This window comes from Ambystoma mexicanum, chromosome 4q, assembly GCF_040938575.1.
Source record: "Ambystoma mexicanum isolate Mex_15411 chromosome 4q, UKY_AmexF1_1, whole genome shotgun sequence".
NCBI lineage: Eukaryota > Metazoa > Chordata > Amphibia > Caudata > Ambystomatidae > Ambystoma > Ambystoma mexicanum.
The window spans coordinates 245,912,977-245,930,450 of record NC_090928.1 but is presented as its reverse complement, the minus strand read 5'-3'; the positions used below and the strand labels follow the sequence as shown (position 1 = coordinate 245,930,450).

The 17,474-nt window shown below is 42.9% G+C and overlaps 1 protein-coding gene across 2 annotated transcripts in view; it reads left to right on the top strand.

Moving 5' to 3' along the window:
• Nucleotides 1–17,474, top strand: part of DHX57 (DExH-box helicase 57) — a 1,970,484-nt gene that overhangs the window by 865,522 nt on the left and 1,087,488 nt on the right. For both annotated transcript variants that reach the window (XM_069607794.1, XM_069607793.1), the window contains exon 9: nucleotides 13,375–13,499. In XM_069607794.1, coding sequence (XP_069463895.1) covers nucleotides 13,375–13,499 — 125 coding nt within the window. The remainder of the gene's footprint in view (nucleotides 1–13,374; nucleotides 13,500–17,474) is intronic.

Here is a 17,474-nt window from a genome sequence, read left to right as displayed (position 1 = left end):
ATCTACTGAATTTGAGGACCATTCTTTTAGGACTCTAATTTGCACCACATGGAAATATGTCAAAAAATTTCGAAGACCCATCCCTCCCTTGTCCGGTGGTAGCATCAAAGTAGTTATACACAGGGTCTTATTTTGCCACACAAAGGCTGAAATAGCATTATGTATTTTACGAAAAAAAAGATAAAGGGACGTTTATGAGCAGCGCTTGAAATAAGTAGAGTGCTCTGGGAAGAGTTACCAACTTTACCAAGTTTATGTGGCCCAACCATGATATTGAAAGCAGATCCCACTTTCAAAGTTGAGATTCAATTTCCTTTAACAGAGGGGTTTGGGGAGTAATTAGCTGCATATAGCCCTTTAAGGGAGAGAGCCATTTTTATCCCCAACAGAGTAATCGCGTCTGTGAGTGCAAGTTAACAGTTTCCGCGGATGATACATTTCTGCACATTGATTTTCAGCCCTGCAACTGCTCCAAATTTCTCTAATTCTTGTATAGATGCTTGTATTGTATTTGACGGATCTGTAGTCTTAAGCAACATATCATTGGCGTAAGCCATGATTTTGTGCTGAGTACCACTGAATGGAACACCTTTTATACTCTGTCTAATTTTGGCCAATAACGGTTCCAGATGTAGCGCATTTAACATTGGAGAGAGGTGACATCCTTGTTTTGTACCAAGATGAATGAGGGAAGATAAATGACCATTTATTAACAAACTCGCTGAGAGATTTTGATAGTTTGCTCTAACCCATTTTATATAATTTGGGCCAAAACCCATTTTCTCTAGCGTCAAAAAAAGAAAAGACCTCTCTACACGGTCAAATGCCTTTTCAGCATCTAAAGAAACGAGAATTGCAGGAATCTGTTTTTTCTCCACTTTCGACAATATATGACATACTCTGTGTATATTGTCATGCGTTTTCCTGGATTTAATAAATCCTGTCTGGTCTTTATGTATTAATGATGGTAAGATATCTACTATGCCGTTGGCCAATATTTTAGTGAATATTGTGACATCTAAATTAATAGTTGTAGTTTATTTATTTGTAGAGCGCAACCAAGCCCAGCGGCATCTGGGCCCTATTCGTGCAAGTTACAAAGACAAAAATACAGATCTGGCATACAATAATGATATGCATAAAGGTTACATACAAAGATTTACAAAATATAAATCAGTCAGCATTGCAAAAATGGGGAAAGGTAACATATGTACAGCAATAAATGATTGCATCTAGTTACTCTAACTATTATGCAGTTAGGTTAAGGTATTGCTCATAGAGCCAGCCTTAAACCTTTTTTTCGGAATAAAGGGAAGGATGGTTCCTCTCTTAATGATACAGGAAGTGCGTTCCATTTCTTCGCAGCGAGGACTGGGAAGCTAACCCCACCTGCACGTTGTTGTTTAAAGCGTGGAATGGAAACACAATGCGACTGAGCAGTTCTGGTGGGTAGTGTAGAGGAATGATGCGAGATAATGTTTGACAGGTAGATAGGCGCCTGCTTGGAAAGGCACTTATGAGTGAGGGAGAGTGTTTTCAGGTCAATTCTTTGCTTGACGTTAAGGCATTTTATTGTGTGTTTGGTTGTGGTAATATGTTGCTTCCTGGGAATGTTAAGGGCTGATCTAATAGCATTATTTTGCATGACTTGCATTTTGTTGAGGTTTTGTTGTGATGTGCCGAAGTATAGCGCGTTGCAGTAATCGAGCTTTGATAAGACTAATGCTCTCGCTACTGAGATGCAGTTAGTTGAAGTCAGATATGGGCGGCAGGCTGTAATGAGCTTACTTTGTGAGCTGTGGATGATGCACAGGCACTAGTTTGTCTCATTAAGGTGAGGGTGGAGTCAATGTAGATTCCCAAAGTTTTCACAGCGTTGACTACTTTAATAATGTTGCCATCAATATTGAATGAGGTGAATAGGGCACCTAATTTGTTTAGTTTGGCTGATGGCCCTAAGATAAGCAGCTCAGTCTTCTCGTCATTGAGGCAGAGCCCATGCTTTGCCATCCAGGCTTGTATAATACTGTAGATGTCGTTGAGGGTCTTACTGTCTACAAAGTGATCACCAGTAATGGGGATGAGTATCGGGTTTCATACGCATAATTGGTATACGACACCCCCATATAGTCGAGTTTATCAAAAAGGGGCTTAGTGAACACATTGCAGAGAGTAGGGGACACACAAGATCCTTGTGGGAACCCACAGGTAACTGGAGTGGGCGAGGCAGAGGCTGAAGGTGCAAAGACCCTCATGGATCTGTTGTTAAGGAAGGACTCAATCCAAGCATTTGCTTGGTCCGAGAAGTGCGCAGCAGATGAGGTGTTGGCATAAGATTTTATGGTTCACCAGGTCAAATGCCGCTGATAGGTCGAGTAGCAGGAGCAAGGCTAATTTTCCCTTGTCATTTAGAGTCTGGATTTGAGTCTTCATTTCGATGAGCGCTGTTTCAGTCCCATGTCTGGGTCTAAATCCTGATTGTCTCAGACCCAGCAAGTTGTTGGATTCAAGGTGTTGCTGTATCTGCAGATAGGCTGCTCGGCCCAACATTTTTAACAGGAAGGGAACCGTTGTGATAGGTCTGTAGTTTGAGGGGTTGTTTGGGTCTAATGAGGGTTTTTTATTAATAACGGGAGTGCCCAGGTGTCTTTCAGATTATTAGGTACTGTGCTGGATTTGAATGAAGCATTAATGAAAGTAGTGATGGAGGGGGCAAGTTGATTGCCAGCCTCCTTGATAAGTGAGGCTGGACAAGTGTCTCCCTGACAGTTGCTAGGTTTGAGTTTCAGGATCATGGTCTCCACCTCTTTGATAGAAGGGGTGTGAAGTTAAATTGGGGCAGCGCATTTTTTGAATGGGGGGAGAGTCCGGAGTAGGAACAATGTCAGCGATAAGGTTTTTTTTTTTAGTTTCTATTTTATTTAGGAGCATGGTCATTTTGTCTTGAAGTGCATTCTGTATGTTGGTTCACCATAAGGTGTCTTTAGTACAAGTATCAGGAGATGGGGCAGGTGATTCCAACTATTTCAGAATGTTGAATAGTTCCTTCGTACTGGACTAAGCTTTGGATATGCGATTGTGTCTTTTCTTGCTTGGACAATGGCTACTTTATAGTTGAATGAAGCTGCAGTGAAATTGTCCTTTAGTGCTGAAGGGGAACTTTTCCAAGATGCTTCAGCTGTTCTTTTTAGTTTCCTGAGAGTCTTGAGGTGTGGAGTTTACCAGTTGTTGAGGTGGGCGTGAGGTTTAGATTTATGAGGTTTAAGGGGCGCTATGGTGTTAATGGCCTTAAGGATAGTTTCAATGTACAGGTCTACTAGTGCTCTGGGGTCAGAATGCGTTAAAGTGGGGTGAGTGATGGGTTGTAGTAATGGTAAGAGTTTCTCTAAGGTGAGATTGTGTTTATTTCTTATCATCGTGGCAGGGGCTTGAGTTTGAGGTGTAGGTGGCACAGCATCTTTCATAGTGAACGTTATTAGGTGGTGGTCAGACCAGGCACAAGGGATATTGGCGAGTATGTCGATGTTACAGTTGAGGTCCGCTAACCAATCTAATGTTCTTCCTTTGTGGGTGGGATTGGTTATCCGGTGTATGAACCCTAATTCGGTAATAGTATCCTTCAGGGCACATGCTTTGAGGTCTTTGGGATCTTGAACACCTACATTAAAGTCTCCTAGGATAATGACTTGAGAGTTACTTTTGGTATTGGTTGATGACAAAAGTGATATATCATTTTCAAAAGTAGTGGTTGGGCCTGGTGGGCGGTAAATCAGGTAGATTGTGATAGTAGATGTGGTAGAAGTGGACAGTTTGATAGATAATTCGGCAGACGGTATAGGTTGATGTTGACAATTCTTAGACCTAGAGTCGTTTTATAGATGAATGCAGTGCCTACTCCTTTTGAGGTGTTGGCATCTCTGTCCGATCGTATGATAGGGTAGTTATCTGGGATGGCAAGGGCGAGTGATGGTCCTGAAGCTGGTTGAAGCCATGTTTCTGTGATGGCAATGAAGTCAAGGTCATGGAGTGTTAAAATGTCAGCTATATCTAATGCGTGAGCTTGGAGCGATCTTGCATTGATGATGCAAGCTTTGATAGTGGGAATAGTTTTGCTTTGTTTGGCCTTAGGTAACCTACGACTGATTTCAGATTCAGTGGGTTGCGTAATAGTATTGGCTGGCATGATGGTTACTGCGATACTGTCTTTGTTGACCAATGTGGGATGTTGACGTGAGGATCTGGAGCTAAGTCTGTGGTTTCTAAGTGGTATAGAGCAAGGAAAAGTGGTGCATGGTGTAGAAGTGGGTGTGAGTGGTTGATGTGGCTGGAGATTGGTATTACATAGGGGCAGAGTTGCAAGTGGTTGTGCTGGTGTGGCATGAAGGTGTGTAGGTCGAGTGATGGGCTTTGTGTTCTGTGTTTAAGACCAATGCGGGTAGCCTCTGTGGGTGGTAGAGTTCGGAATGAATGCATGGTTGTAGGAATTTAGATGGTGGTATGTGGGCTGAAGACGGGAGACTTGTTGCCATGGTCAGGCGTGTAGCGAGTACTCTGTGATTGGCAGAGGTGACCATAGGTCTCAAAGGAGGCCAGCCAGTCGAGTGTGCTAATACGGGCATGTCTAAGTAGATGAGGCAGTAAGCAATGAGGACTAGCAGTAGGCAAGATACCTGCCTAACTTATCATAATTAGTCATGCAGCTATCTAGGTATGCACTTTGTGGTTTGGCAGTGGGCTAGGCTGTAGGTTAAGGCTTGTGGGTGTTAACCATGAAATACTAGGGCCAATGCAGATTCGTATTGCAGGACTAATACGAGGACTAGTATGTGCGATGGTACGATAGGAACCACAATATGTCGGATCTTCACCTGGTTTAGGAAATAACACTATTTTTGTCTCTTCCATTAAAGACAATATTTTCCCCGTATGCAAAAAGGAGTTAAACAGCTTGGTAAGAACGCAAGATAAGGTATTACTGTATGTTTTATAAAACCTAGCAGGGAAACTGTCTGGACCAGGCGATTTATTAAGTGGAAGTTCACAAATTACACTTGGCACCTCTTCGGTTGTAATATGTTTTTCTAAAGTTTGGATTTCTGTGTGCGAGAGTTTAGGGAGTTCCATCGATTTTTTCGATAATTGTTTTGCATGGAAATATCTGGTGTATCAAATTTATATGAATAAAACACCTGGAATTGCGTTAAAATGCCAGTGGTTTCAGAAGTCATCTCCCCAGATGGCTTATTCGTTGAATGGTACGGGAGGCCATTTTTTGGTAGAGTTTGGCTGCCAGCAGGGTATCTGTTTTATTAGATTTTATGTAACACCTCTGCTTGAGCAATAAAAGAGCTTGTTTGTCTTTTTTTGTGAGGTGAAGATTTATTTTACCAGCTGCTGCATGGAATGCTTTCTGTATTTCAGGGCCGTATTTGTTTATTTTTCATGATATGTGATAACTCTGACTCTTATTCTATTTCGAGGGCCTTCAATTGTTTGTGTCTTTTGGCCTCAGCAGCTATTAGAATTACCCTCATAGTGGCTTTGAATGCATCCCAGACAATATTGATTTTAGATCTCCCCTCTTAGGTTTAAATCAAGGTATTCAGTAATGTTTGTGGCTATTTCATTTCTGATTAATGGATCATGAAGTGATGTAAGTGGACATTTCCAAGACCAGAGCTGCGATTGGTGGTTGGGATATCTATTACTACAGTAATTGGGGCATGGTCTGAGAGAGTAATTATGTGTGTGCTAATTTGTGCTATGCGACCCAGCAGTGGAGTAGAATGTTCTGTGAACATGAGAATAGAAAGAGTAGCCTTTTTCTTCCCCCTTCAGAGTGAGCCAAATGTTAACTAAAGATAGGTTTACAAAATATATCAAGCAACCCCCGCAATGGGGTGGGTGGAGCACAGTGTGTTAGCCTAGTTCTGTCATGTGCTGGGTCCCATGTCAGATTAAAGTCCCCCAATGAATAACTCCAATAAACCCATCACATGTTTCAGGAATCCATCCTGGCCAGAATTAGGGGCATATATTGCTGCTGTTATTCTGCTAGTGAATATGTTGAGGGCCTCAAATGCATTTCTACCCTCCTTATGTTTTTGAATGCAAAGTACTTGGAAACCCCTGTCTTCTTTGACTGCAATTAAGACACCTGTGGTTTTGCTCGTAGCACATGCCTGAATTGTTGTAGGATAATTCCGTAGGCGTAGTTTGTTCCTATGAGATTTAGAAATATGGGTTTCTTGAAGTGCCACCAAGTCCGGTTGGTGACGCCTCAAGAAGGATTCCACCTTCCTACGTTTTTTGGGCGTGTTTAGGCCCTTGACATTCCATGTCAAGCTCTTGAATTATACATCGTATGTTGGGTATGACAAAGGGCTGCGAGATATTGACACTTTGCTGTTGCTATAAATCAAAACATAGCATACTTTTGCATTACAGGTAAGGATCCCCCCTCAACATGCTGTCCCCCCTCCCCCATGATAGCCCCTCAACAAAACTTCTATGAGGTAACTTATCCCCCATTTCCCTACTTCCCTTCCCTTGAACAACCCCTGTTGAGACACAGTACCTATTGTATCCCAGGGCCATCAACCCCAGCTGTGACTCATTCTTCTTCCCAGAGTTAAGTGCATAGAGTCCTAGCTCCTCCATCTGTTACCCGAACAGAAGAGTCCAAGATGTTGCAGACCGTCCGATCTGCTTGTTTCAGCTTTCTTTGGCCAAAGATTGTGCTGCATAAAAGTTGTTAATAGTGACCTAGGCGGCTCACAGAGCGCTAGATTTGTGGGATGGGCCTTTTAATCGGACTTTCCAGTCTTCTTTTTGTGGGCCTTTGTCGATTCACGGAAGTCCATTCTCCTGCCTTTAAAGCTAGTCTGTTGCTCCGATGTCACCTGAGCTCCCGGTGGGAATCCAGAGGGTCCTCCTCAATGTGTAGTAGGGCCATACCTGACTCCTTTGAGGTGATCCATTGTTGTCTGCCATCGAGGTTAAAAATTAAACCAAAAGGAAAGGTCCATCTGTATCTGATTCAGCGTGTTTGAAGAGTCTTTACCACTGCATGCATGTCTCTGCATTTTTGAAGAGTCAGCATGGTACAGCTGAATCTCTGTTCTGTTGTGTGTGATTGCGGCTGCCGTTCTCACCTCCCTTAATATTTGTTCTTTCTGTGAATAAATTGCACAGGCTGCTAGAACATCATGGGGGCGAGTACCTGGTTCAGACCTCTTGGGTCCTGTTCTATGAACCCTGTAAAGGCGAATGTTTGTGGGGTTATTTCCAGTAATAATATCTGCAAATATTCGAATCACTGTCTCTTTCAGATCAGAGTCCAACACTGTTCCAGGAAGAATTTTTATAAGAATGTTAGAGCGCCGTGAGCGATTCTCAAGGTCTTCATATTTCAATTCCAAGTTGTGTGTAATTCGAACCAGTTCTTCTAAAGCGATGTCGGATTGCCTGCTCCCCTCAGTCAATTCCTGGATTCCGCACTCGTTTACATCTACCCTTTCTGATAAAGTAGACATTTCTTTGCTGAAATCCGAGAGTGCCCCTCTTATTTCTGAAGTAAATGTGGAAAACTGTTGTTGAAAAGAGGAGGTAAATTTGTCCTGAAATTCCTGAAAACTTTTCAAGAAGTCATCCTTAGATGGCGCCATGTCCAGGGTACCCAGTGATGATTCCTGCTGCTCCTGGGGTTTTGATTTCGATATAGGCCCTGTCGGACTTTAGTTTTTAGCCCAAAGCGAGCAAGGGGTTTAAATTGTTTTTGCTGAGAATCAGTTTGTCCCAGTTGATTAGGCTTCTTTCTTGTGCCAGACATGGGACTAATGTTATGCAATATGTGCAAATATAAAGTTTTCTGTGGAGGGGCCCCCTTCTAATGCGCTGTGATTGTCAAGGGTTTGCGGAGAAATACAGGAGCCTTAGCTGCTAGACCTCTACTGATCTGCGATGACTCCCTTGGTGTTTAACCAGCCTTGTGCCTGTTGGTAAGACCAAGCCCACTAGGAAGTACTATTGTCTCTATTTAAGACACCAGTGGGACACCGCACAGTATCTTCGTGCCCTATTACAGGCCAATCCCTTTTAAAATGTTGCACGTACATAACCACAAATGTATATGGAATTAAGCTAGTTTCAAAGCATGAAGTTTTTTTTTTCTTCTTTTTCTCCTTTTTCTCCAGTCTTTGCTCCTAGAAGATACTTTATGTAACTGCAGTGCGGGAGGTCTCTTTCCGACTGCCTATTGGCCTCTGTTCCTCCCAGACTCTCACTTTTGCGCTTGTCCTGTATGTTTGAAAAGCTTAGTTTAACTTCCCCAATGCTGTTATGGTTTCAGCTGGGGTTAGAAGCGGGGCTCATATGAGAGATTGTCTACTCGGGGCTATTTAATTGCAGAATGAGTAAGGTCTTCCACGAGTATCCCAACTCCAGTGTGTGGCTAACAGACACTCTCCGCTTGGGTGACTCCTTTTGGCTTTATTTATAGCCCCCTTAAAAAGCTGTAGGATTTCAGTGCATGCCATTTTGTCTGTCGGGGGGATGGAAGTGCGCTGCGCTCTCTGCATTCAAGGCTAAAATTGTTCTACCAGCTACTGGGCAGGATATTTTTGGCTTTGTGATCCTTACTTCTAATAGGTTGCAGTGTGCAACGACGCTCCGGTGACTCCGGCTTCCTGCTGTGCGTGATTGTCCGTATCGCGATCGTAGCCTTTCTTCTGCTGCACACCTCGTATTTCAAGTGGCTGTTACGGAAGAGGCCGGTGTGAAGATACTTCTCTCGGGCCGTCTGATTGCCGACAAAGTGTTAGGTTAGGGCGGGGCTCACGTTTACCGGTCTCCTGTCGCATTCACTTCTCTGCCGTCACACACTGGAAATGGGGTGAGGGGCTGCTGCAGACCTTCTCCCTTATTGTTTTTAGTGCTGAGGACCCCCTAGGTCTCTATATGTCAGCTTGGCCGCTATAACTCGGACGGCAGAAACTGCAGCACATCCCTTCTATACGGGGGCCACCTTGGATCTCTACTCCAACTTTTTAAACCATGCTGAGGAATTCTAAAATGCTGGATGCACACGTGGACTAGTGGGTAAGCAGATCCCTGTCACAAACCACGTTATAGGCTTAGAGCAAAGGATGTTTTCTCTATACTCCATTATAGAAAGGTTTTTTTTTACCCAGTCCTTTGTATTAGTCAGTTAAACGTTTGTGGTTGCATCAGATCCCTACAGAGTAGTGTCAGAAATGTAGCCCATGGCTGAGAACCAGAACTTTAGCCAGAAGGCATTTTTAGGAGTTTTGCAGAGCATATGTTCTCTATTGGGGCGGCCCCAAGATCTGATAAAATGCATCACTTTGGGTCAGGTTCACAGCTGATGTGGGAGTGGGTGATTGGCCTGAAGAGAAACGTTTAGTTGCTGCTCAGTAAATGTGGATATGCTAAAAACTGGGCCTGGGCAGCTGTCTGGTTTTTTTTTTTGTGTAGTGTTGGCTAGTGGGGTATATATCAGTGCACAAATAGCAGCAATCATTGTTTTGGTTTTCATTATTTTTTCCCAGAAAATCTATCAATGGTCATTGGGAAAACTGGCAACATTCCTTATCTCCCATCAGAGTACCGCAGAAATGGGAGAGGGAGGAGGAATTCACTCTACACCCCAGTTTCTCCACTCCCTCAAATTGGCCCCAAGTTTGCGCTGTTCGTGGCAAAGGCCAAAGTCTGGAACTGTTGCTGGAGAGCACGCATGGCCACTCAGTCTCTAAGCTTGGCTAGCTCACCCCAGACTGAAAAAAAATTAAACCATGTTTTCAATCGTGCTGTATACTTTCTCACGATCTTTGCACGAGTAATAAGTGTCCAGGCATCAAATGTATGTTTTGATCCTCTAATCGTTATCATTTTCCAGACCTAGAATTTTTTATTGCTTATCCGAAAGCAATTCAAATAGCCAGTTTAATAATACACATGTAGCATCCACAGCCAATTTGTGTTTATGGCATCCATGATAAAGGCATTTATATTCCATCATTTGAGTTGAAGGAAGAGTCCTCAATAATGATAAAGGAGTACACTACTGTTGTGATGTGCTTTCTCCTAGCCCTGTCTTCCCTTCATGCATGGTGATGTCTTACATGTTCTAGGTGTGGAATGCAGTGCATGAGGGGACCTGCTGAGTGTTCTTGGGATGCCAGTTGGAGAGAGGCTGCTGGAGTGAGAAGATTTGCCAGTGGAGACCCAGTCCCTCTATGTCTGTCCTATGCTACCTTTGGGGGCCTCCCTAACCATGATCCTGTATCTGATGTTGATAGGCTAGTATCTATACTAGTTTTAGTAGTGTTCAGATTCTGCGTCCTGAGAATAGCTATAAGCCTGTGCAAGAAGATCGCTAAAAAGGCGGTAGGAATGAAAATAGTGATGAACCTGGATGCTAAAATGCATGAGTGGACACATATCAATGATCTATCTCACTTGGACTCGTAATTACCTGGGACATTATGTATTCTGCAAACCAGATGGGGAGTGCTGCTATATGACCTTGAGTTTGAATGAACACATACAGAATTCAGGTGACCTGAGGGGAGTGACCAAGATATGGACCCCCAAGGTACCCTACTAGGGAGAGGGCCCTCCAAGAGATGTAGTGGAGGACTTGACCAGAGGGGGGAATGTTGAAAGGAAGATGAATGTGTGATTTATAGCGTCAGCCCATTCCCTCCCTTTATATCATATGAATGAAAGGAGGGCTTTATTTATGGCATCTGCCCCTTCTCTTCCGCCATACCGCAAGTACGAGAGCTGATGTTCACTAAGGCAACCCTACCTACCTTATCCTGGAGCGATTGAAGAAGAGATGGATTTGCAAGGTCTAACGGACATAAATATGTTGTAACCAAAGATGACGAGAGCAAGTGACAACAATACCGAAACTGGCACACGTAGATGCACTAGACACAAAGCAGAAATGCACGCACCACGAAGATACACGGACACTAGGTCAATCTTGCATTTACACATGAAGAATGTTACCTGCGCCAATACATTAGAAAATATATAATCAATGCATACTCTGAAACGCAAGGCAAATGAGCTAAACGCAAAGCTTGCTTAATGTAGAAATGCAACAGTAACGAGTAGCCATTTTCAATAAAATGGACGGCGCAGACACGTTTTAGTCAATGGAGAGCATTGGAAAAGTCTCAAAGCTGTAGAAAGACTAGACTTGCTGCATTAGCTGAAAATACAGACCCAAGAAGACCAGACAATAGCTGCACAGCTCCTGCCAAGGTTACTGTGGAAAAGGGGAGGTTTGAACTAGCACCAAGGAGAACAAAAGATAATAATTACCAAGCGTAAAACACATTTCTCTTAGATTAAGCTAAGAAACAAACGGCCCTTGAAACCCAGGTGCTCATTAATTAATGCTTAACATTGCAAGAAAAGTAGCTCGAACAAGTCTCAAGTGTCCAGGAAGGGTAAGGACACCCACATTAATAAAGGCTAAAATCCTAGTAAAAGTCGAGCAGAATAATTCAAAACGTGGTCTCTTCACAAGTGAGTTGTAGTTGGAGAACAGTAGCTATTCATTAACTCCAGATACAGATAGTTGTAGGCCTTCACACGCCTCAAGTTCTCAGAACAAAGATGCCAGACAAAGCCAAGTTCAAAGCTAAAGTCCCGTCTTGATGGCTTAAGAAATTAGAGATGGTGTTTTATTAATTGGGAAAAGCAGGACCATGATGCCGCTCCCCCTTCCACTATTGTTGCTCATGTGCTGATGACCTGCCAATTAGTCAAGGTTGGTAAGGCTACTGCCAACCAATCACCGTTCTCAAATGATGCTGTCTTGTAACTGTTGCAATAGCCAATAGTTCGCTGTTGTGATGAAGTCTTCTTACCTGTATTCTATTTAGAGCTGGTCCGAGGTGTGGCCAGTAGATAAGTAGTGACCAATGAAGCAACTAACACCTTTACATTGTATCCATAGACAATTCCCCTAACCATTCCCACCTTCCTGTAGTTTTATGTAACCAAGATTGCAATGAGATGTCAGTTTTGACGTATTTTCTATTCTTAAACTGCTGTCAAGATCGAGATGGATCAGAGCGTGGAGATGTTTGGTGTTTACTGCTGTCCGTTTTATCTTGATTTTTAATAAAACAGGCCTTTGCCAATTACCTTGACTCTTCTGTAATTTGGTGTAGGATTTCCTGGCCTATCTGTTCTGCTTGAACTGGGGATTTCCAGCCCTTCCGTACACTGACAGTGAAGACAATTCCCTTTTCTACATCTGACATCTTGTGATGGACACATCACATCATTGATGACAAGGGAACACAGTGCTGCCTTGATGCTGCTTCCCTGCAGCTTGTTCTGTGCTCAGGCGACAGCCTATTGACATTCACTGGCCCAAAGAAAATCACCCTTCATCTTGATGATCTGCTCTGCCAGCCTCCAGAGACAGCAGATACCATCCTACTGCGCTGCTTTCTGCTTAAATACTGCAATGGGAGTGAGGATATCAGTGGTGACGGGTGAAGAGCAATGTTCCGTGTGTGAAAGAATGTTGCAGTCCGCCGGCTAATACTGTCCCCACCAGGAGGGGAATAAAGTTGAAGAACATTAGTTTCATGCCAGCATCTGACGTGGCTGTAGTGACGTTTTGGTGTGTGCCTACATACACACCAGCTGAAATCAGCCCGGATGAGGGTAATTTTAGTCAGGCCACTTGTGTGCTTAGCCCAGACACTGCGCTTAGAAAAAATACAAGCATGGGTGGCGACTGCGATACTTTCCGGGTTAGGAACTGTTAGTATATCCACAAAGCCACTCATACAGTTCAAGTGGATGCTAGTCCACCAATGCAGCTCTGTTGTGATTTACTACACTGCTTTGCTCTGCACAGTGCAGCCATGTACGGTAATTACTCATGTTCAAGTACATTGCTTATTTTACTATTACCATTCTGGCAGTGGCATTTTGTCTCACTTGCATTGCTCCTGGCATAATGCTATATTGCCAAATCCAACACACACATTTTAATGTGAGGCCTGCATGCTAAGTATTGTGGGTATGGGTTTGGCTGTTTTGTTGATTTCATGAATGTCCTAGGTGTGGAATGCTATGTAGCAGGTGTCCTGGTGAGTGTTTTGGGGATAACAGATGGAGAGAGGCTGCTGTAGTGAGAGGATATGCTGGCGGATGTCCCTTACCCATGTGTGTGTCTTGTGTTACCTTTGGTGTCCTTGGTATCCTGATCTGACAATGATGAAGGTTCCCTTTTCTACATGTGGTTTCTGGTCATTTTGTGACAGGCACACCAACTACCAGCACTGTATTAAATGTTTGTCTTTTTCTTTATTCTAGTCCATGGCCACCAGATTATTGTACTGTACTACTGGAGTGCTTCTGAGACGTCTAGAGGGAGATGCAAGCCTGCAAGGGATCACACATGTGGTTGTTGATGAAGTGCATGAAAGAACCGAAGAAAGGTAGATCTAATTCTTTACGAGATGTAGATACCTTTTCCATTATTATTTTAAAATGACAAATAACATTGAAGGAAGGCGTCTTTTTGAAGAAACTGGCGGCTTCACAATGTTGCTGTTTTTGTGTTATTTCTATTAAATATTGGTAGTTATGTAGTTTTGTCTTGGTCTAGGGGCTAGAAAAAGACCAAAACTTGATCAGTGAATAGCTCTGTTAAATAAATGAATCACAGCAATGTTCTTAAACAAGTAGTCCTTTAGCCTAACCCTTTGTATTGATCCAAAGGTTGTGTGGCATTTATATTGATGTGTAACATTTATTGCATTTTACCAAGTGTTGTATGGCGTAGGCTGTAGCAAAACGATTTGATTAGTACATAAGTGGATTTTAGACTGGGCAAAGGAGCATTACCCGATATACAAAATATAATTTGGCTCTAGAGAAGGGGTGGTAGACACAAGTGAATAAAGCCTTAAATAGTTTGTTTTTCACCATCTTCATAGTCACTTTAATTCGGAACACAAGATCCCATAAATGTACATATACAAGTATGGTATGCCTTGGAATCTCCTTCTGACTTTCTGGTTCTGCTGCAGGTCTTTTCAGGGCCCCCTCAGCCCCGGTTTGACTGCCGCCTCCCATGCATTCCTTCACTGCAGCTCTGTGTGATCTCTGGTGCGACCTCGGTACCAGAGTAGTTCACATTGTGCCGGGAGCTCCTCTCACCTGCGATGTGGCTTGCTTCAGCACAGCTGCCTGCTGTGAATTCTCAGCAGGGCCCAGTGCCTCTAGCATCTACCGCATCTCCCACACAGCGTTTTGCTGCTGCCACGACTACATGATTAGCTTCCTCTTGTCTCTGCACCTGAAGTCTATTTATATTTTTAAATTTCCCGCTCAGGTGCCTACTCCCCCAGCAACTAGACCGCTCATGACACTTCATCAACCCCGAGTCCCTCTTCCTTGTCCCAGTACTATGGGCATTATGGGACTTGCAGTCTATCTTTGTTTTTAGATCAACATTGTCAGTTTGTGTACAATAAGCCATTAAGGCTTTAGGAACATTAGGGGTAATCATTTAGAGAAGTCTCCCACTCCTACTGACACAAGTCCCCTCCCACATGATCCTCCCGCATAATACCACCCCCGGGGTCAGGATTAGGTAGCAGCTGCCTTTGCCTGGCCACATGAGAGGAGGACCATGTTCGGGATCTTAGGGATGATCTAATAAGATGCATCACAGTTGCCTGGTAACTGCTTTCCTAATTACTGGTTTTGAGGCCCAATGCCATATTTGACTATATTTAAGTCTTTCTGCCTCTTTTTTGGCCTCCTCAAATGTTAATGGAACTCTTAGTTTAATAAAAATTAGCCAATGTCTTTGAAGTCCCCAGGAACACCCAACCCTCGTAACCCATTCCCCTAGGCCTCAGTTGTGAACACTACATTATCAGTCCAAGGGTGTAGGAGCCCACAAAGTTTTACACACCACATTTTCTCCCTAACCTATCCCAATAAAATAAGGAGATCAGTGTTGATCTAACACCTCACCTGTAGATCTTCTAAATTTGCTCAAGAAAGGAATTTTCTACAAGGAAATTGTGGTTACCTGTTTACCCTCTCGGCCACGTATTCCAGGTGTCTGGTGCAACCAATCAAAAATATGTAAATCTTGACCCTATATCAGATACTGCTCACTATCTGGAACACACACAGCTCCTACCACATTGCTTCTCATTAGCATTATAGTGGAAACCCTTGGTCTCTTCCCCGGCCATATAAATGATCTAATATATTGTCTGGGTATCAATGCCCCAGGTGGGACTTTACGTTGAAGGGTTTGAAAAAAAAATAAAGGTCTAGGAAGGCTGTTATTTCGACCTATCTGTGATGTTTCCTATATCTACCAACTATTCTTATTCAGGGCTAGTTCATTGAATGTTTTAGGAAATTATAATCGTCAAGATCATTTTTGGCGTGATCTTGACACCCAAGTAATGTAGGGAATATGTTTTCTATTTGAATTTTCCACTTCCCTATGCTTCCTGCAAAGAGGGTACATTTTCCTAAATAACTAAGCCCTTCAATTTATCAAAATTAACCTGAATAAATTAAAAACTGAAGGCTTCCCTATATAATTACAGTTCCTATAAAAGCGCCAGGAGTGTGGATTTAGCATCCTTCATGGATACCAACACATTGTCGGCATACATTGCAATTTTATGCAAAGAACTCTACCCATGAATCCCCTGGATCCTATTATTGGTCCTTATCCTACTCGAACAATGATTCCATTGAGAGTGTAAAGATCAAAGGAGGGAACGGGCAACCCTGCTTTTTGCCTCTAGTAATATTAATTTAATCATTTAGTATCCCATTAAATTTGATTGTAGTTCAGGGCGAATGAAACAGAGCTTGTACCCAGCTGCTAAATCTCTGACCAAATCCAGATGCTTCCATTGTTAATCTTGTATAACCCCAATCCACTAAGTGATCTAATGCGTTATTTGCATCCAATGCGAAGAAAACCTCTTTCCCATTTTTTACATATTGCATAACAATAGTACTTCTGCAGATGTGATCGTGCATATTCCTGTCTTATATAAACCATGATTGGTTGGAGCAAATTAGGGATGGGAGCACTCTCTCTAGGCGGGAGGCCAAAACCTTTTTTGTTGTATATCTTAACATCCACGTTAAGAAGAGGAATGGACCTGTATGAGTTGGGATTTGAAAGATTCCTACCTGGTTTTGGTATTAAAACAGTAATTGATTGCTCCGTAGTTGGGGTAACCAACCTTTGATTGGATTGTGTCCTCCTCATCTTATGATATCTTCGTTTCCAGCTTCAGCTGCTTCGACTCGATGTCCCTCGAGTGCATGCATCTCGGCTGACGTCACTGCCGAGTACATATACCACGCTCAGCACCTGTTGGCTTCAGTTCCGATTTCCTGAGAATGCGATTGCTTCGAGAATGACGGCGTGCTTACGTTTTCTTTGGAAACGTATGGAAAAAAATGGCCTCGTCTTCAGCTCCGAACACTCCGAAGACGGGCTTCAAAAAGGGCCTAAAATACGGCACCAAAATGTCCATCACAGATAAGATATGTATCTGGTGCCTGGGCGTCGAGCATGTAACCGACGACTGTCGATCCTGTCAGTCGATGACAGGTAAAGCCTTAGAGCGCAAAGCAAAACTGTCGGTGGGTAAGATTGTCCCCAAATCCCCATTCACTCCATCTAAATGTGGGTCATCCCATGAGTCGAGAGATTCTTCTCCTCACAAAGAAGATTTAGAAACGGTCCCACTCGAGGAGCAGACACTCCTCGTCATCGAAAAAGTCAAAGAGAAAGCATAGATCACCACCTTCTTCCTCATCTTCTTCCTCAGAAAGGAGCGTAGTCTGACCAACTAAATGTTCCTCCAAAGAAGAGTGGGAACTCTTTAGGAAAATGATGTGCAAAATTTTTGAGGATCGGGCTCCGTACTCCTCGAAGCGCAAGAATGAGTTGGCATTTGAAAGATCCCTACCTGGTTTTGGTAATAAAACAGTAATTGATAGCTCCGCAGTTGGGGTAACAACCTTCCCATTATAAAATCATTTAAGAGCCTAAACATCTGCTGTAGCAAGTGCTCTTTAAATATTTTGTAAAACTTAACTGAAAACCTATCTGGGCAAGGGGATTTTTTATTTTTTATTAATGATATAGCAGCTTTGACCTCTTTCCCATTGATAGGTTTTTCAAAATGGTGCCGATCTACTTCCGAAAGCTGCGGCAAAGGCATTGAGTTCACATATGTTGCCTCTTTTCCTTGGGACTGCATTTCTATTGCCATTTGACCATTTCCCCCCCAAATATTTTGTATTTACTTTTTTTGTGTTTTGATTTCCAACTACAATAGAAAGAAATCTTTCACAATTACATAGAAAATGATATACAAAACATTACAATTTTCATAAAAATAATACAATTA